Here is a 21706-nt window from a genome sequence, read left to right on the forward strand (position 1 = left end):
ATCTGTTTTTGATAAATTATGGTTAGTGAAGACAAGTCCATTTCATAAAGTATTATTTGATGCTTTTACTTTTCACATGCTGCTACAAATCTGCAATTGATTAAAAAAAAAAGTGAAAGCTACCAAAATTTTTCCCACAATTACTCCAGTGGGAAAACTATATTAATCAAGTATGGACATTTATACACTGGACTGTGATTTAGCATTATATCTAATGTTTCAGTATCTCCATTTTGTGTTTTTCAGCAATTAATTTAAAAAGAAAAGGCACTTCTCATATCCACTAGAATAAAACTTTGTTTCATGTTGCAGGCTGATGTTTGTGTCCCTCGTTTGAATGAAGGAGACCAAGTTGTATTGATTAATGGCAGGGATATATCAGAACACACCCACGATCAAGTTGTTATGTTTATTAAAGCTAGCTGTGAGCGGCACTCAGGGGAACTTGTACTCCTAGTTCGACCCAATGGTGAGTAATTTTACCTGTACAAAACACGCCTCTTTTTTCCCTGTTGTACTTTGCTTATAGCAATAGCAATACCAATAGCACTTAGACTTATATACCGCTTTATAGTGCTTTACAGCCGTCTCTTTTATTAGAACATTTGTGAGATTTATAGTGCTACTGTCCTTACAGTATATACCCATAGTTTTAATGTAATTTAAATTATCAGCTGGGTTTCTGTATAAAAAAGAAAAATAGCCAAGTCAGTGTTTGCCCTCTGATGGGGGTACAGAATGTTTAAATAGTTATGTGAACATTATATAATTGTCCTAATCTGCTAGTTCAAATGTTGAGACTGTTGAACATTCTAGATATGACAAATTAAATCAATGTACACAATATAAGAAGGAATTTACTTTCATTTTTATGCTTTATTAGGGAGGCGTAGCAGCTCAATGGTTAAGATGCTAGGCTTGTCGGCTAGAAAGCCGGCAGCCAGGTTCGAGACCCAAGTGCCACATAATGGGATGAGCTCCTGTCCTTGCCCCACCTGCTGCCAATCTAGCAGTTTTAAAGCATGCAAATGCAAGTAGATAAATAGGTACCACTTCATATTCAAATGTAGATAAATAGGTACCACTTCATTGAGAAGGTAACAGTGTCCATGATGTCGTGGTAGCTACATGACCATGGAAATTTATTCGGACACTCAATGGCTCTGAGACAGAGATGAGCACACGCACACATCCTATAGTCAGCAACAACTAGGGGAGTAAAATCCACATGGACTCCTTATTTTCTGCCTTATTACTTTGGAATAATTGTTTAGTTTGAAAACACCACTTAGAATTTTTAATAGTGCTATATACTGCACATATTTTTAATTTTTTTTATTATAATAGTAAAATCATATACAAACTAAACTTAAAGAGAGTACAGAGAAACTAAGAAGTGCAAGATAAAGGAAAGAAAAAGAGAATAAAGAGAAAAGTAAGAATATAATTGAAAGAAAAGAGATATATAAAGAAATTATTTTGAATCTTTATCACAACAAGTGTAAACGAATTTAGTAATTTCACCCTCTCTAAAGTTACAAAGATCTCTTCATCCCATATCTGTTATCTATAAACAAGATTTTCTTTTAGCTATCTTCTGTTAATTTGTTTAAAGAACCAACTGCATCCATAGTTATCATCATAGTTTGCTACTTTGTATTCCTTGAATTGATACATGAATAAGTTTTCTTTCTTCCCCAACCTAAAGCTATCCTGGAGAATTTTACATCTGTAGAGATAGATGTACAGATGTACAGCTTATTCATTAATAATAATATGCATATATCTAATGTATCTTTTCATAAGTTATTTTTTCCCCTAAAAAGTTCAGAAATATTTGTCTTTCCACCAAAGAAGTTTCACTTCCCTGGAACATTTTGCTACAATTTTTTATTCTATTCTGGTGATATTAACTGAACTGAGTGGCTAGAAATTATAAATATTTTGAATGCACCAAACCATAGATTTGTTTCTAATAGTTATTTCTATTATTTTATTCAAATTTTATTATCCTTTGAGAACTGCCTTTCTTGTCTTATTTCCTGCTTCTGATCTTTTCATAATTGTTCTTTTATTATTTGTACCAATATATTTTTGCTCATCTTATTGTTTTTAATGAAAGTTACAGAGTTTTGTGTTTTCATCATTTTGGCAAAATTTCCACTTTTAAAAAAGAAAGCTTCCTTTACTTTTTATAGCTGCTTTAGCTCCGGGCAGTTAGTGTTCCAAAATTAAGAATGATGTCTTACATTCATTTCTTTGGAAGCAAGCCTCATTGAACCTAATGTGACTTACAGTCTAAACTGCTAGATTTTACATTTAAGTATCTCATTTTTAACTTTTTCTCTAAGCCAGATGAATATAACATTTTCTTAATGAGCTTCTGTGTAACCCATTGTGGCATCTTGTTGGCTGAGTATGAGATACTTAATTCTGGTTTATTGCTCAGTGACAGTATAGGAACATTTAGTAGAAAAATATAACCAGAAATACAACGAGCTAAGCAGGTTGAAATTGCTGCACTAGGTCATCAAGCAAGAGAGTATAATTTTAATACATTATTTGTGTATGTTTTGAATTCAGTTTTCTATATCGTGACCATTAGAAAGAAACTTGATTATGTATTCTATTTTAACTTGCCAAACTGTGCTAAAAGCAGCATTAGTTTAAATGAAAGAATTTCAAATTAAAAAGCAAAAAACCATAATTTCCTCCTCCACATTTTTTTTTCAGTTTTGTTTTTGTTCTAACCAGTACTAATAAAGTATGCTTGTTTTCCACAAATACTGTCTGGCACATAAGTGTCAAACGCATGCTGTTTCAGATAGGAAACATATGGAGCATAATTGTAAAATGATACCATGATTGTTTCCAAGCAGTACAATTTGACTCCTTGTCTTAATAATTTCTCTTCTTTTTGTTTATTATAGCTGTTTACGAAGTAGTAGAAGAAAAGCTAGAAAGTGAGCCAGATTTCCAGTACATACCTGACAAGTCCCCACTTGATGGAATTCACCAGGATGACAATGCTCTGAGAGAATCAATGTTTCAACTAGCGGAAGGGCTTATCACTGGAACAGTCCTGGCTCAGTTTGATGTAAGTAATGTATTTCTAGAGTTTGTTTGTCTGTGCACCTTCTAGTTGAGAATTTTGGATTTTTAAAAAGCCACAGGTTCAATTTAGGTTAAAGAATACCTGGCAAACAATTTGCATTGCTTCATTGAAATTATTTTCTTAGAATTTTTTTTTAATTTTTAGGATAGCATAATTATCCAATTAATCTAAGTCCTCGCATTGAAGGATAAATGGACACTTTAATAAATGGTGTCCATTTTAATAAATGGACACTTCTCTGAACATTCCCTAGCTAGTATTTTATACATTACCAATTGAATAAAATAAGAATATTACTATTCAGTGAGTACAGAGTTACTACAAAGCTATATCTGTATACATTACAAAGCATATTGAAATGTAGATCTGCAAATGTAGATCACCTTGGTCTAATGTAAACTGTATGCTTTAAGGCAGAGGCGGATAGTTTATTTTTGCAGGACTGGGCTTTCAGTTTTATTCATTTGTTTGTTCTTTAATATCTGACATTGTGAAAAGGCCACATCTGTTCAGATGAATGGGAGGGAACAGAGAGAAATGCTACAATAGTGGCCTATCTTGTGTGGGAAGACCTCACAGTGTTTCATGCTATTATCACCATCCATCTGGACTTTTGTAACATATTGTACTTGGAGCTGTCTTTAAAAAAACATTCAGAAGGTGCAAATAGTCCAGAACATAGCAGCCTATGAATTCACTAACATAAGACTGTGCTGTGGACCAATAAACTTTTGAGTGAAACTTAAAACGTTAGTTTTAATTTATAGAGCCTTTTAAGGCTTAGCATCAGGTTATGTTTAGGACCAACTAGAATCAGCCCAAACTAATGATTATTTCAGAAGAAGTAGCTGGTGGGTCCTCACTCTCAGGAAGTGAAAGAGACAGAGATCAGGAGGTGTTGCTTCTCAGTGACAATAATGACGTTTTGAAAGGTCTCCTGGCTAAAATTAGGTTGGCCTCATTCCTAATTGCCATCCACAAACAATTTAAAACAGGTATTCCTATAGCTTTCAGGAACTGATGCCATTTTTTATTTTTGTATTTTTAAAAATCTAACCATTGGTGTTTTTATTACATACAATTAAGGGTCTTTAACTTGCAGTGCAATTTAAATGCGATAGATAGATAGATAGATTCTACTTTATAATATATAGGCAAGCAGGAACATATTGTGAATTTATATGTTACGTGCACATGCTATCTCATTACTAATATTCTGTTTTTGTTATCTAATCATTTGTTGCTATTTAGCAACTTTATAGGAAGAAGCCTGGGATGACAATGTCTTGTGCCAAATTACCTCAAAATATTTCCAAAAATAGATACAGAGACATTTCGCCTTGTAAGTACTTTTTTATTTGTAAGTAAACATATTACCTTTAGTTGTCATTTGGAAAATTAAATGTTTATCTTTATTTCAGATGATGCTACACGGGTCATTTTAAACAGTAATGATGATTACATCAATGCAAATTATATAAATGTGAGTTGACATTTATATTTTTTTCTTTATTTTCTATTTCCAAGGTAAAATAGCTCAACAGTTTAGATGTAAAAACTGTAGAAATAGTCATTTGATTTACTTCAATAAGTTACACAGTGGTCAAAGTTCCTGCATTCACTATAGATGCAGAAACTCTTGCACATATTTTAGTATATTTTCTAGCCTTCTCTTGAAATGAAGTTTGATCTAATTAAGAGCATGCAAAGTTTTGACATTTCTAAATGTTTTTTGCAAATGTCTTTATTTTTAGATGGAAATTCCTTCTTCTAGTATAATCAATAAATACATTGCCTGTCAAGGTCCTTTGCCCAACACTTGCCCAGATTTTTGGCAGATGACCTGGGAACAAAGCTCCTCGATGGTTGTTATGTTAACCACTCAAGTGGAAAGGGGCAGAGTAAGTCCTCAATTGTAACTTTTACAACTAATAGATGCCAAGAGGCTGGCTTTTATTTGGAAATTTGTTCTTTCTAAACTGTGTCAATATTTGAGATTTAACTATTACTTGATTAAATATTGGTGTTGATCATTTTTAATAATTTTCTCAAATTGAATAAGGTAAAATTATGCAACAAAGATCACATTTTATAATAGTGCTGTGATGGTATGCCATAGCTCTACATTAAAATGGGGGGGGGGGATGAGATGTTACCTTGCCTTGATCCCATGTTAAGATAAATTGCTGTAGCATACTGTTTAGAACTATGTACTGTTCACTCTTTAGAAACATTCACTGGTAGGAAAAGTGGACTCATGCCATACATTTCCAGGAATGTTGTCAAAATAAATTATAAATTGAGTAATTAGTATTGTGATGGAGCACCAGTTTGGTGTAATGATGAAGGCACCAGGCTGGAAACCAGGAGGTTGTGAGTTCTAGTTACACCTTAGGCATGGAAGCAGTCTGAATTACTTTGGAGCAGTCACACTTAGCCCATGAGTCGCTCAGGCTTGGGTGACAAGCCAGTCGGCCAATTCCTGTTGCGATCAATACTTGGTTGACACCCCCCATCCTCCACTAGTTTCTAAAAGTGACTTTCATCAGCAACATCAATTCCAGGCTCAATTATGTTCTATGTTGAAGACTACTTGTGTTTAGAAACCTTTTTAGTAGCAGTAGCAATAATAATAATAATGACAAAATCATCAGTTAGTTGCAAAAAGCAGCTTTACTTCGAACTGCTTACATCCTGATACCTTTAACCTCAACAAACAATATAATCTGCCTATCTCAGGTCTCTGGGAAGGATTCAAGAGGTGAATAATAATACCAAATCCAGTCTGAACGTAGTGTCACAAACCACAATAACAATAATAATAATCTGTTGACTTTAGGTAAAATGTCATCAATACTGGCCAGAGCCTGGCGGAAGCTCTTTATATGGGAATTTCCAAGTCACCTGTCATTCAGAAGAAGGAAATCCTGCCTATGTCTTCAGAGAGATGACATTATTTAACTTGGAGGTGAGACATTCAGTATAATTGATCCAATTTTGTGAAATCCATTAATTGAATGCAACTGATTGTTGAAGTTAAAGACATCTTGGTTTAACTTGCAAAGTCAAATTCTGAGGGGGGTAGTATGATGTAGTGGTTAAGGTGTTGGACTAGGAGGGAGGAAATTTAGGTTCTTGATCTTTAATCACAGACGTTCATTGAATACTTGGGCCTTTCACTCACTTCAAGGGAAAATAGAAGGGAACATTTTCTTACAAGATATTTTACAAATATAATTACACTTATAAGAGCTGGTCATGTTCAATGTAAAACCAACATTTTCTGTGGCTTTGAGGTGAAAGAAAAAGATTAGTGCTGCACTGATCTCTTATCAGAGACTGAAGAAAGCTGAAATGTTGATAACTCTAGAAACACTGAAGTGCTCCAGAACTAGATTATCTCTTTTCCCATAGGCTGAGTGAGTTTTTAATTGATTTTGTTATTCATGTGTAAATGTTGGTATGCAATCCCTATGAATACCAAGCCCTACTTTTTCAGTTTTATCTCTAAAGGGAACTTTATAAATTCTTATCTAAATCAGCTCAACCGTATAATTGGTTTTACAATTCTATAATTTACAATCATTACAATCTCTGCCTTATCTTCTCTATGATTTTGCATTTCATGTCATGTCATGTCATATCATGTCATGTCATATGCCACATGACACTAATAACTCAAAAGACTGGTGCAGAATTTACTTCAAAGTTATGTATGTGTTAGGAGAATATTGAATGCTGATTTATTTCAGAGAAAATATTGTGTCTCGATAGAAAAATGAGGATCGTCCACTCACTCAGATCCAGTATGTAGCATGGCCTGATCATGGAGTTCCTGATGATTCCAGTGATTTCTTAGATTTTGTATGTCTTGTCCGGAAAAGAAGGGCTGGGAAAGAAGAACCTGTTATTGTCCATTGCAGGTATTCAGTCATTATGGAAATTCCTGTGCCATCTTTTCCAATGCTGTTAACTGATAATATTATTTCATTGTGCAATGTTCTGACTAATGATGTGGGACACACAAAAGTTAGGATGACATTGAGATAAGCAATTAATTAATATAAGGTAATAATCAATATGTTTCTTGGCTACTTTTGAGTATCCTGTGTTGCAGTGGATACAGATAGCCCTCAACCTTTGACCACAATTGGGACCAGAATTTATGTCACTGAGCAATGTGGTCATAAAATGAGATATTATGTGACCCCATTATTTACGGATGGAAATTTGCTATTCCTTGTTAGCACTGTTAACCAAGAATCCTGGATCATTAAGCAAGTGCCCATCCCAATCCAAGTCATACTAGGCATGGTCCCTCCCAGCCCTGAACCTCAGTAAGGCAGGGGACTGTCTCCAAAGAGCCTTGGTAGTACAGGGGTTTAAGGCACCCTGTTATTAAGCTGGTTATTAAGACCAGCTGCCTGCAATTACTGCAGGGTTTGAATCTCGCCAAGGCTCAAGGTTGACTCAGCCTTCCATCCTTTCTAAGGTAGGTGAAATGAGGACCCAGTTTGTGGGGGCAATAAGCTGACTTTGTATAAATATACAAAAGGATGAAGGCTATTGCTTAGCACATTGTAAGCCGCCCTGAGTCTTCAGAGAAGGGCGGCATATAAATCAATTTTTTTTAAAAAAAAAAAATTCCCCCTATCTGCCTATCTCCCGTCTTTGCCCTTTTAGCTGCCCTGCAGCCTGCCTGCATTATATCACAAGCAACTCCAGAGTGATGATGTGCCAAAATGCCATCTCAGCTACACCTGCAGAGTAAAATTTCCAGGAATTGAAAGGTTGTAACCAAAGTGAGCCCAAGTAAGGTGTGCCACTCTGCTCATCCCTATTTCTCATCGGACCTCTTTCCAGCCTTTGTTGGGTTTTCCAGAATAAAATCCGCAACAAAATACCGCCATCCCCTATCCTATTGTTAGTCTAAGTCTGCAGGCAATTGCTCTCCCCCATCTTAAAAAATATCTCCCACTAAAAGAAGACTTTAAGAAATGAGGCAAACCAAACAGGAGCTCAAGCTCCATCTCCCTCTTTCTCCCCTCTCCCCCACCTCCAACTGGGAAGAAAGACTTTGAAGAGGGTTTAGTTTCCTTGGAGCAAAAAAAAAAAAAAAAAAAAAAAACCACCAAAAAAACCCCACCCTCAAAATGGAAATTTTGCACAGCAGGGTGGTGCAAATAAGAACGCCAACCAATAGGAAAGACTGGAAGAGGTTTCATCTATTGGGAAATCCAAGGGGTGTGTGTGCACAAGGAGCCATATGCAGGAATGCTACTATGGTTGATTATTTTAGCTGCTATGAAATTATGTCATTATTAAAATAAATAATGGAACCCTCAGCACAATTGTACTTTTAAAAAAAATGTTTCGTTTTCAGAGTTACAAGGTAAATTTCCCAAAATAATCTACTTAAAGGTGTGCCAAATTATTTTCAGTAGTGATTTATTTCCCAAAAGTGCTTTTTCAAGAGGCAACTGGACTTCCTTGTTTTTCTTTGGAAAAGCACCTTTGGGACAACTATGACCTGGATGACTAAGACTCTCCATAGACAGTAGTATTTATGTAAATTATAGAAATATTTTAAAGATTTTAAAAATATTAAATTTGAAAATAATCACCTTTCTCTCCTTTGCAGTGCAGGGATTGGACGAACTGGAGTTCTTATTACTATGGAAACAGCAATGTGTCTTATTGAATGTAATCAACCTGTTTATCCCTTGGATATTGTAAGAACAATGAGAGATCAAAGGGCAATGATGATCCAAACACCTGTAAGTTGCTAAACAGAATAAACTATTTCCAATAACATACTAGGAACCATAATTTCTTGTTTGAAGGGAATGATATAGTGCAGTATACAGGTAGTCCTCAACTTTCAACCAGAACAGTGACTAGAAAATTTGTTGTTGAGCATTGCTGTTGTTAAGTGAAGCATCGCATGATCGCACCTGATTTTGCAATGTTTTTCTTAAGTAAATCACAATAGTTGTTAAAATAGTTGGGGAAAAAATCACAAAATACAAAGATTTGCAAAAAGATGATAGCGAAAAAAGCAAAAATAGTGCCAATAATAATAGATGCTTTGGACGCAACCCCAAAACAACTGGAGCACCACCTGAACACCATTGTTATTGAAAATTGCAGAACACAGCTTTACTTGGAACAACCTACATGCTGTGACAATACCCTTAACAATGTCTGCTTATCCCAGATCCTTGAGAAGGTCTTGATAGATAGATAAAAGTGTCAAATGCAGTCTAAACATCTGGCTGATTGTGCAACTCTCCATAATACCAAAATCTTACTGGTATAAGTTATGGATAGTTGTTTTATACTGCATTCTAGAACAGTTGAGTTTTATATACAGAGTTAACTCTTCCAGAAAAGACCATCTGAAATAATTATTTTAAATCATGTGAAAATCAGTTGCACAATCAATTGATTGTGCAACTTGTATTTAAATTGTGACTTGTATTTAAATAGTCCAAAAGCTTTTCCTAATTATGCAATCCCATATGGTAAAAAGATACTGTCTTAAGACAGCAGATGCAAGTGAAAAAAAATCTTTTTACCCAAGATAATCCATTTGAATTTTTGCCAGTTCTCCCTCTTGCTGCAGCTTCTTTGCTTCATACCACATTCTTCTAACAGTTGAGCAGATTTTAAGAGACATATGAAGGCAGAAAAGCCCAGCTGCAAACATGTTGCTTTCATTTGTATCGACTCCCACCATGGGTATGCAACTCTGTTTTGCATACATATTAAGCAAGACTTCACATTTAAAGACATGCCAGATTCTTATATTCTGGTGAATTTAATCTTTTAAAAACTATGTATCTCACATTGCATCTTACTATAATCTCCTAAAAGCAAAAATGTTTGCTAATGGACAACATAATTTTCTGCACACAATTGAAAAATATATGTTAGTCCTATTTGGCTGCTTGTATTACTCACAGTTTTCTTATGGTGTGTGTTCCTTTATGTTTATAGTATTTGGCTCATGATAACATGTCATCACAGAAGTATAGGCTTTAATTCAAAGAGTTTACTAGATACTATTGACTAACTATGTAGTTTTAATAGGAAAAGACACACAACAAATACAAAATCAGTAACTCTATACCATTTATATTTTGTAAGTTCTTTTTCTCAAAACAGTTATCAGTCATGTGTTACAGTTATTAAAAGAATGGTACACTTAATTATATAGTGTCTTCTTTAAAATCTTCTCTGTTTACCTAGCCTTGGTTTTTGCCAAGAATGTTATTTGGGCACTTCAGATATTTTTCTTCTATTCTATAACACACTTTTGTACATTCAGTAAAATAAATCTGTGGGTGAAAATATTCTTGCTAACATATTTTTCTGGATCAAGGTGTACACTTGTTTCAAATAAAGCCATTAACCATACTTCACTGTATTTAAAGTCTGTGAGAGGAAGAACTGTGCATTAAAACTTAAAAGTGAATTTAAATATTTATGAATAAGTTAGTACTGTTGTTTCAGTTATATGGTATTAGTAAAATTAGAATCAGAATTAAGTTTACTTTCCTTTGCAAATGTGCACATTTCCACATAATATCCACAAGATGGCATTATCTTATTTTTCATTGTTATTTTAAAACCAGTACAGTATTTGAATCAGATTTCTAGATCCACTCAGTGCCATTAAAGATCACATATTTTACTTGATTTACTTGTTTGTTTAATTTGTTTATTTAATGGAGTTATTTGCTGCCCATCTGATAAAGAAATGACTTTAGACATACCGGTAGGATATCAATAATTAATATATGCAAATTAAAATCTGAAAAGTTAGGTCTTGGAATAAAGTGTTGCAATGTAAATGACCTTTGAAATAGATGGCAAAAAGAAACAAGAAGTGCTTTTTACACTAATGTTAAAGGAAAACTAGTATAGTTCATTAGCAACACCTAGCTAATGAAATCATGATGAGCTAATGCTTTATGCTGGCATAAAGTTGATTTTTGTGCACAGAAGAAAATTATATTCTAGCAAATATCAGAAAATACAGTACAAACACCCTGAACGTTGTTTGTAATTAGCCTATTTTTTTTAATTTGGAAAGTAGTTTGTAGAGCAAATAGCAGAATAAGTAGAGTTTTTATATATTAAAGAAACTAGAGTTCTTAATTCTATTAATCAAGAGTAATTAATAAGGTATTAAGCATAAAGTATACAAAGAATATCATTCAGAGTTGGAAGAATTCAGATTTGCTACTTAAAAGTTAGGAGTATGGGATTTAGATTCTGAATACTACATTTCTCATTGGTGTTAAGAGTTTTAAATATTTAAATATTTTGAAAGTTTAGCATGGTATTTTGAAAGTTTATTGTTAATCTTTAAAATATTTCATTCTGCCATACAAATAATTGCACTTTTTTTTTCCAGAGTCAATACAGATTCGTTTGTGAGGCTATTTTGAAAGTGTACAAAGAAGAACTTGTTAGACCTTTAAAGACATCACCGAATAAATAGGAAGCAAAAGATAACTTTCAGAGAAGCTTCTACATAAGACACAAACTGTACTTGTGCTATAATGTTTCTTGAAAGAAATGATGTCTGAAAATAATGAAGAACTGAAAAGGACTTCAGCACTATTGCACTTTAAGTTAAAACTGAAAATCAGTCTCTAAAACACTATGATTTCTCTGTGTTGAAAGACTCCATTCATGCTTTGCTTCAAACAAGCCACAGAATTAATGAGCTCCATGAGTTCTGGATAATTTTCCAGACTTGGTTGCAGTGCCATATAGCCCTTTTGTTCGAAATGCTACAAAAAAAGAAAAAGGAAAAAAAAAAGCTTGGAATACTTTCATTCTTTATTTGACACCTGTTTCTAAAGCAACAACAATACATGCAAAGCTATTTCTTCCAATGCTAAAGTTGTCATGTTATTTGCTACCTTTTATTTTGGTGAAATATTAGCAATATTCCTTTTATTAGATACACTGCCTACTGAAACAGCACATTTCTCCCTGTGCCCTTCTAGAATCTAACCTGATTACTAACGGAAGGCTGCAGTATGATCTAACCCAATAACAGCTGCATAATGGCCCACTGAACCAGCATTTTGTTTAGTTGGTATATGAACATTCTTTGTACTGCTAGTTCTATTCCTGTTTGTCAGCAGATTATAGCACCAGTGTGTTCTGAAACATAGATGGCGTTACCTATGGAAATGAATGTGTATTTTGTCTTAACCCCCTAAGTGCCTTGAGACTTACAGTGTATGTCTTAATGGCAAGGGATTTGTGGCCCTCAAGGGGAAGCTATCATCATAATTAGATTCATTTTAAAATATGATCCTTGGTGCTTAGAATAGGGTACAGTAAGGGGTCACAAAAATACTGTTCCTAAATACTGTTCCTTTTCTCTCTATAAGTACCTATGGGTACATTTTACTGTGGGTAGCAAAAGCACTCTAGCCTATTAAGTATATAACCTTCGTTTACTGCTATGAATTGAAATGGAAATTCTGACACATTCCTTTCAACTGGTAAACTGCTAGCAATTTATAATTGAAAGCCAATATATTGATTTAGAATTTGTTCTTCTGTTTTTCCCTCTCATTGAAAAGTAGTAATTTGACTAGGATATAACATTTTAATTGTATTGATCTTCTGCTTGAAATGTGAAGATCCAAGGTGAGATTTCCCTATCATAGTTATTTTTCTCCAAGTTCATGTTTGTTGTTTCTCAAGTCATGTTTATGTTTTTTAAAGAAAAATGTGTCATTAAAGTTTTATCATTGTCCCCTAGAGCTTTCTGATAAGCTCTTTGGGTCTTTCTATGATACTTCATTCAGGAATTGGCATATACCATTGGAATTAGCAGAATCTGAACAGATTGCATATAGGTTTGTTTTTTGTTTCATTCAGAAATGTTTCTAGGGCAGTTAAAACCCACTAGGCAATGAATAATCCTTCCTTAGTTAAGTTGACAATTTAATTCTTTATGAACTTAAATCTGTCTGTCTAGTTAAATATCTTGATTTGCTGCCAGGTTTTTTAAAAAGTGAGATAGTGAGAATATGGAATGAAACTACGAAGTTTTTAAAATGCATTTGTGTGTATGTGTATGTGTGCATGTATAGAAAGAGTGAATGAGCATGTATGTGTATATGTATAGATATGCACATACACACACACTTATATTGTAGTGGGAGAAACTTACAGATATGTCAATAGATGAGGAGGCACTTTCTCCAAATCCCCTTTTCCTGCTGTCAGTTGTACTTTCTTAGAACTTGTAGAGGGCTGGAAATAGAGTTATCTATTTCTCATAACTGCTTCCACAGAGGGATCCCTCACCTTAGATTAAGAGTCTTCCATAGACAGGAGAAACTTCTGTATGTAACATGATGCCTCGATCTAACTATGATGCATTGAGGAAATTCCCACTCAGTTTAAATGCTATTATATAACCCTATGCCATGATGTGAAATGAAGGAGTTAACAAAATCTTTTAGATTTGTTTTAAACAGGCTTGTAAGCTAAGCAGTATTGTTTCTTCACAAACCAAATCTAGCATATTTCTTTAATAGTTCTTTATTGCCTCCACAAACGCATATACACATACACACCAGTGCTACCATCAAGGAATTGATCAGCTATTCTTTTTTTACCCATCTTGTGGCTCAAGTGAGATTGAATCTGAGTTTCAAAAACTTCCACATTCTTAAAAGAATTTTTTCCAATCTGTAGAAATGTAGTTGTGTTTTCACAAACTGAAGCAAATGCGAAATGCACTTCAATTTCTTACAGCAGTGAAAGTGAAGGAAGTGATGGAATCAAGGTTATTCTAGATAAAATAACTGAAAGATCCATGGGCTTTTGATGGGCTGTTACTATTCTGTAGAAATAAGAGATTGGAGAGGGGAATTTCATATGATAAAGTGCAATGTGGGAACAGGTGTCGAAGTCTGCAATCATCTAAACTTGCCTTACACGTTGGTGTAAGCAATGTAAACCTTTTAATGGAATGTCTGCAGTGGTCGTTCTTACTACTGCTAGTTTTTGGTAAATGCAAATAATAAACGTACATCTACTCGTGTTTGCTTAAAAAGAAGCTTTGTAACTGGAAAGTGGGCGTTGATTTAGATACTATTTTTAATTGTTATACCATTGTGCTGGTTATCTGCAAGGTTGGTTTGCATTTGGAACAAGTTAAAAATATATTAAATTATTATACTTATTATACCATTAATTAAGCCACTTAATGATCTTACTATTGATCTTACTAGTACTATTTTAATATATACTATTATATATTAAAAATTAATTGTCTCTCTGTAAGATTGTTGAAGGGAAAAACCTAGAATGGCTCAGCAATGTGTATTGTTAATATTGTACATACACTCATATTTGTATGTGAGGTTGCCAAAGTAATTTAAATCTATGAGAAACATTGCTACAACAAGATACAGCATTGTTGTAGCAAAGTTTTGGTATTTGGTATATTTATGCAACATAGAGACAGTAATTTTAACTACCTTAATGTCTTCCCTCCAAGCTGATTTAGAAGTTACTAAACCATGCCAACAAATACATTTTGAAATTATATTTCCTTGGTAGGGTCACAAATTAAAGGAATTTAAATGCCTAAATTAGATAAATGGAATAATAAAAGTATCCTTATGTCTTTGAAATGAATATTCAAATTGCATCTGCCCACTATATTAATATTTTACTAATATTTTATATGACCTAAAAGTTAATACTGCTAATTGCTTTGCATTGGGTTATGAGGATCTGCATCAAGCTGAAATGAAAAATATTTTTGTATGTGTTTCATTCTGTATAAAACATGAAAATGTGTTTCAGGCATAATGTCATATAAAATGATAAGTGTTATGGATGTCAGATTTTATGGAGAAATATTTTCTTACTATTTGCTAAAAACTGGGGAGAAAAATTGTAACATTTCCTGTTTTCTAATTCAAATTGCTTTCCTTGTAAATAAGAGTAATAGGGTAATAGTTTTGTGCCAATGTATTTTTTTTTAAATGTTGAAAATTATAACTATTTAAGGTACTTTTGAAGATTTGTTTCATGCAGAAATCTAGGACTCTAAGACTTGTTAAAATGGTTTTTGTTTTGTTTTGCTATTTAAGTTGTGTGGCTTTGGGATGATAGGGTTATACCAAGTTAAATATAAAGTATCCATAGTCATTTTCTGAGGAATGCAACTGGCTAATTGCACCACTTAGAGAAATCCCTCCAAATCTGAGTGGAATATGCATCTCTAGTAACAGAGCCATTCACCATTTGCTTATAGCTGAATATTGTGGGCATAGAAGCAGATCTCCTCAGATGCATTAAAATAGCCATGTCCCTGTATTTTTATTATTAATAGTAGTATGCGAAGAAAATTATTCTTGGTATAGTTGATGGAAATATTTGGACAAGTAACTTTAGGATAAAAATTGGACTATGTTAAATTACAGCATTACCCGCCGTGATAGAAACAATAAAGTCCGCCATGTACTCTGCAGGCCAAAACAATTTACCATTTTAATTCCCCTCCCCCTAAAATCATGCTGCAGCTTTCATCAACAGCTTTATATAAAGATTTCACAAACCTTTTCTACATGTAAAATACATATTAATTCTAATATCTTCAAGTGTTGTAATAGTAGTATCCTGCAGTTAATTATTTAGAAATGCTACTCTCCTCTAATCAGAAGGCCCAAAATGCAAGTGAAGAGAGCTGGAGAGAGGGGTTTTTTTTTGATAGAACTAGTATAGACGGCACTTTGTTGGAAGCAAAGTACAGATTAGAAGGTAACATCTATGGAGGTGCAATGAATTGCTTCAGTTGCAGCTGTGTAGGGAGGATAAGTAATAGAGAGAAAGTGGGATATCAGAAATTTTTACATCTAGTGGAGGCAGAATTCCCTTATATTTTTAGAAGGGTTCTGCTTGATGGACAAGATTACAACTATGCAGGCCTTCAATTGGCAATGGATGTTTCTCAGTTCCCTGAGAATCTTATAGCATGTCTGCCCCAGACACTGTATTAAGCCATATATGTTTCATTCAAGTATTCCTCTTCACTGTGACTAAGCTGTCTACAAGGATTGGATACATCTGGTACTAGTAATCTTAAATTAATGTATAGTTGACAACAATTGCAAATTATTTTGATTTCTACATGTTTTAAAATTACATCCGTACATCTCCACATGATGTAAAGCATATTGACCAGAAAATTCTTTGCATGTTTATTCCACCCATATATAAGAGTAGTATATTGGACCATACAGATTAACCCCTAAATAAATAGAAAGTGTACAAAGTGGCAGGAAAGAACTCGCATTGCACTAATTATTAATAAATTTCTAGCTGTTATAATTTAATTTAATTTAATATTTAAATTTATATACCGCCCTTCTCCCGAAGGACTCAGGGCGGTGAACAAAAGAACGGGACCAGAAGAATTCTTTTTCTTCTTCCAGAATCCCTATGAATTTTACAACAAGGCTTTTTGCTAAAGAAAAGTTCCAGCAAAGATATTTCGTCCTCTGTATGAAGCCGTTCACCATTTGCTTATAGCTGAATATTGTGGGCATAGAAGCAGATCCTCAGAGGCATTAAAATAGCCATGGTGGTGATTTATACTATATCTGAGCATAAAAAATCATTTTGCCAGTTGGATTTGCTTCTAAGCAAATGAGTTGAGAGATGTCTTTTGAGAGATGCCTTAACTACAAATACAGTGACTTGGATCTAAAGATACTCTTGCATTTGTAAGAGGTTTCTGTATTGCAGAAGGGGATTCCTGAAACAGCCTTCCCCAATCTGGACATCTTCCAAATGAATGTGGAATTCTGGAAGCTAGAATCCATACATCCAGTGGATTCCCAGATTGGAAAAGGCTGGCTAACAATTTCCATTTACTGTTACTACAGATCTGTGCCACAACAAATGCTAATGGTTCCTAACATTCAGGATGGAATTTAAATTCAGAAAGAGGTGTAAAAGTGCAGGGGTTTTTTACTCAGTCTATTAGCTAAGAAGTCTGTGTTTTATATTCTGGGGAGATGATAATTTCATTTTTCTGATATGCTCTGCATTTGTTACAAATCTGTTTTTAATGATTGAGTGTGGACTGGTTAGTTTTAATATGCAGCTGCCATATTTTCATAAACTTGGAAGATTAACTTTTTCAGTTAGTGCCATTGTCACATGCTGCAAAATAAGGAACACTGGGTACAGACCTAAATCATCTAGTTCACTGTAACATTTAAATAGTTTATTTTAAAAATGGAGAGACATTTAAAACATATGGGAATTGCTAGAAGAGACAAACTAATATATTTGTTTTAATTTAATTCTGTTCTAATGGCTAAGCTAGAAATGCAAACCAAAGCTAAAATACTTGTTTCTCAATCTTCTGAGTGGGATAACAACAAATAGGAAAAAAATCATCTTGGTTTGAATAATTGCCTATCTGGAACTTTGAAGGTTTCATTCCCTAGGTTTAAATATTCCTTCATATAAACTGCAATCTGGGTCATTAGAATATTTAAGGAAATAATTTCACTGGCTATATGGTAAAATTATATTGCCTTAAGTAAAATGTTACTGTTGCATGATAACTCCTACACAAAACTTTGAAGACCACTATACTAATATTTTGGAACTTATTCCCCTGGGAAACAAAAGTGGATACTTTGGAAAGTAAGAGTTTGACAATATTTGCTTACTTATTACTTATTAAACATTTTGAGTGTATTTCATTTTTATCTAAATTTCTTAAAAATTCAAAATAGTAGCACTTTATGTAATGCTTTACTACTGAAAAACATTTTAGATAAAACAAATCTATTATATGATTAGGGAGAGGTTTAACTTAACGAGAGTTTATTGGGGTGATTCCTAATGTGAATGCTTTAAAGCTTAGCTTTCCAGTTTGCTTCCATCCAGGTTAAAATGCATTAATTAACTCCAAATACTTAATCTTGCCATCTTCCAGATTAATGCATAATATTAATGCTTCTGTATTCATTATAGTGCTAGGACAGCATATTTCATGATATAGCAATGCAGTTCTGAATTGCAACACCTTTTTTCAAATTTAGTTTCAGAATTGTAATAATCAGCGAGATTAAAATACCCCCACAAATAGTTATCAGTTCTTTTATATTTAATTTTCTCAGTATCTGATATTTGCCATAAATGAAAAATTTATAATGGCCTTGGATCCAGTAGCGTACAATTCAATGTCTAGTTATTTAGACATTTTCAGACTTGGGAGACCTTGGAGGAAAACTTCAAATGCAGCTTAATTATGCAAGCAAAAATTATTGAAACTTTAATATAAATGTGGGAAGGATTTACATGCCCACGGAATGCTTTGATTCCTGTTTAGCATTTTTACATTTGTTTTAAAATCTATAAATCAGCAAGAGTTGTTTGTATAACTTTATAAAGAGTAAGTAGTGCACAAAAATAATTTTAAGAGGGGAAAGTTGCAATTTATGTAGGTAAAGTCTATGATAGAATTGGAGGTTCTAAAACAATTAGCACTAAGTTGTATTGTATTCTATTGTTTAATAAACTAACCAGTATGATTATTTTCACACATTAGAGGCTGGTGTCAAGTGTAATGTTAATATGGATACTAACTAATGATGCGATTCTCCTAGCAAATTCTAAAACAATTTTGTGTTTATATGTAGGATTTCTTTATTTCCTTTTTTTCTGGCACAGGTGCTATTCTGTATGTAAATAATAAAGGATATAAAATTTAGTGTCTGGATCATATCCACTGATCTATGGGTGGCCATATTTATTTTTTGCTGGAATGAATTTGCATGTTTTTTGTGATTTTGTGTTGTCCGGTCTATCTGGATCTACACTGCTCAGTGAATGGGCTTTGACCATCTCATTTATATCTAAAGCCAAGATAACTGGCCATCTTTTGTTCATTGTGCAAGTTTGTTCTCTAGAGATTAATTTGTCCTTGAACTTGCGTATTTTCATTTTTTAGAAACCAAGATAATTCAACTAAGAGCCTGTATATTAAATAGCAGGAAATGTGCTCTGTTTAACATGCACTTCGATTTGTTTAACACTGGACAATGTGGAAAGAATTCATCATTCATCACTGCAGCTACTGTATGTGTTAAAAGGGCCTTATATATTTTACCTGCATTGGAGTATAAGGAGAGTCCTCATCATTAATAAGGTACACTAACGATATACAATACCAGCAGCTCCCAGAGGAAGATAAATATTTAACATTTAACAAATCTTGTTTTTAGTCTTAAGAGCAAATTCCTTCTATTATGTGAAACCTATGCTGTTATACATATTTTGTGGATATATTTAATTTTGATTGACAAATAGTTGTCTAGGTACAAACTTGAAAAATATAGTTTACTTGTGAATCTTAATTGTTTAATTGCAAAATAAAGATGTGCTTTAGTAAAAATGTTAAGTATTTTTTATTATGAAAACCTGTGTCTTAATTATGCTATATTACTCCCTATCATTTGTATAAATTTTGGAAATTCTAGGTACTTATTTCCTTACAAATAGGAATTCATGCTCTGTGTAAGTTTGCACATACTTGCCCCCAACCAGCACTAAAACTATGTTTAATACTACTTATATTAAAAATTACAAATGAGATGTTTTATTCTGGGCCTACCCATTGCTTTTTGAATTACTTTTCCCAGCATCTTATTCAGAAGTCAAGTAGACTTTGAGATGAAAATGATGAAGAGTGTTTTGTAATAGGTGTTTAATTTATGTTTTCATATGTATATATTTATTTGCTCGTATCCTCTTTTAGACCAACAGATGCTCAAACCAGCTAAGAAACTAAAAAATATAAACTGTAATTAATACATACTTAAGAAACAAACAGTGAATTTAGCCCAACCATGAGACAAACACTCTATTAGAAGATTTATTTTATTTATTTTATTTATTAAATTTTTATACCGCCCCCTCTCCCGAAGGACTTGGGGCGGTGAACAGCCAAAATTAAAAACACACAATACAGATATTAAAATTGATTAAAATGAAATTAAATTATCTTTGGCTTCTCCAATTTAAAACCCCTTGCCCATAAAATTCCCCAATTAAAAGATTTTTAACTCAGCCCGGCTTGCTGAAATAAAAAAGTCTTCAGGGGCTGGCGGAAGGTACGGAGGTCTGGGATTAATCGTATCCCTGGGGGTAGCTCATTCCAGAGGGCGGGTGCCCCCACAGAGAAGGCTCTTCTCCGGGGGGGGGGGTCGCCAGCCGACATTACCTGACAGACGGCACCCTGAGAAGGCCCTCTCTGTGGGAGCGTGTTGGCCGGTGGGAGGTTATCGGAGGCAGAAAGTGGTCTCGTAAGTAACCGGGTCCTAAGCCATGGAGCGCTTTGAAGATGAGAACCAACACCTTGAAGCGCACTCGGAAGGAGAGGTGTCACGTGGGAGCGCCATGTCACCCCCCCATAAGTACCCGCACGGCCGCATTCTGCACCAGTTGGAGCCTCCGAGTGCTCCTCAAGGGGAGCCCCATGTAGAGAGCATTGCAGTAGTCGAGGCGGGAAGTGACGAGGGCATGAGTGACCGTGCATAAGGAGTCCTGATCCAGAAAGGGGCGCAACTGGCGTATCAGGCGAACCTGATAGAAAGTCCCCCTGGCCACGGCCATCATATGCTCTTCTAAAGACAGCCGTGCGTCCAGGAGGACACCCAAGTTACGCGCCCTCTCCGTGGGGGCCAATGTCTTGCCCCCAATAGTCAGCGATGGCACCAGCTGACTATATCGGGACGCCGGCAGCCACAGCCACTCAGTCTTGGAGGGATTGAGTCGGAGTCTGTTCCTCCCCATCTAGACCCGCACGGCCTCCAGGCACCGGGACATCACTTCAAGGGCATCGTTGGGGTGGTCTGGGGTGGAGATGTACAGCTGGGTGTCATCAGCGTACAGATGGCACTGCACCCCAAAACCACGGATAATCTCGCCCAGCGGCTTCACATAAATGTTGAACAGGAGAGGCGAGAGGACCGACCTTGTGGCACCCCACAAACCAAGTGCCTTGAGGTCGACCTCTGCCCTCCAGCCAACACAGACTGCGACCGGTCGAAGAGATAGGAGGAGAACCACCGTAAGACAGTGTCTCCCACTCCCAACCTTCCAACCGGCGCAGCATGATACCATGGTCGATGGTATCAAAAGCCGCTGAGAGGTCTAATAGGACCAGAACAGAGGAGCAACCTCTGTCCCGAGCCCTCCAGAGATCATCAACCAACGCGACCAATGCCGTTTCCATGCTGTACCTGGGCCTGAAGCTGGACTGGAACGGATCTAGATAGACGGTTTCATCCAGGTACTGCGGGAGCTGTCGCGCAACCACACACTCAAGAAGCGAAGGTTGGAAACTGGACGATAGTTTGCCAAAACAGCTGGGTCCAGAGAGGGATTCTTGAGGAGGAGCCTCACCACCACCTCTTTCAAGGCAGGAGGCAAGAACCCCTCACTCAAGGAAGTGTTTATAATCCTCTGGAGCCAGCCTCGTGTAACCTCCCGGGTAGCCAGCACCAACCAGGA

At 35.0% G+C, this 21706-nt stretch overlaps 1 protein-coding gene across 5 annotated transcripts in view; it reads left to right on the forward strand.

Moving 5' to 3' along the window:
- PTPN4 (protein tyrosine phosphatase non-receptor type 4) overlaps positions 1-12031 on the forward strand; it is a 91997-nt gene extending 79966 nt beyond the window's left edge. For all 5 annotated transcript variants that reach the window (XM_034422241.2, XM_034422259.2, XM_034422250.2 and 2 more), the window contains 9 exons: positions 313-469; positions 2931-3097; positions 4367-4457; positions 4537-4598; positions 4870-5016; positions 5955-6083; positions 6890-7038; positions 8757-8892; positions 11538-12031. In XM_034422241.2, coding sequence (XP_034278132.1) covers positions 313-469; positions 2931-3097; positions 4367-4457; positions 4537-4598; positions 4870-5016; positions 5955-6083; positions 6890-7038; positions 8757-8892; positions 11538-11624 — 1125 coding nt within the window. In that variant the 3' untranslated portion in view covers positions 11625-12031. The remainder of the gene's footprint in view (positions 1-312; positions 470-2930; positions 3098-4366; positions 4458-4536; positions 4599-4869; positions 5017-5954; positions 6084-6889; positions 7039-8756; positions 8893-11537) is intronic.
- The last annotated feature ends 9675 nt before the right edge of the window (positions 12032-21706 follow it).

Source organism: Pantherophis guttatus, chromosome 1, assembly GCF_059756535.1.
Source record: "Pantherophis guttatus breed Tessera chromosome 1, ASM5975653v1, whole genome shotgun sequence".
Lineage (NCBI taxonomy): Eukaryota > Metazoa > Chordata > Lepidosauria > Squamata > Colubridae > Pantherophis > Pantherophis guttatus.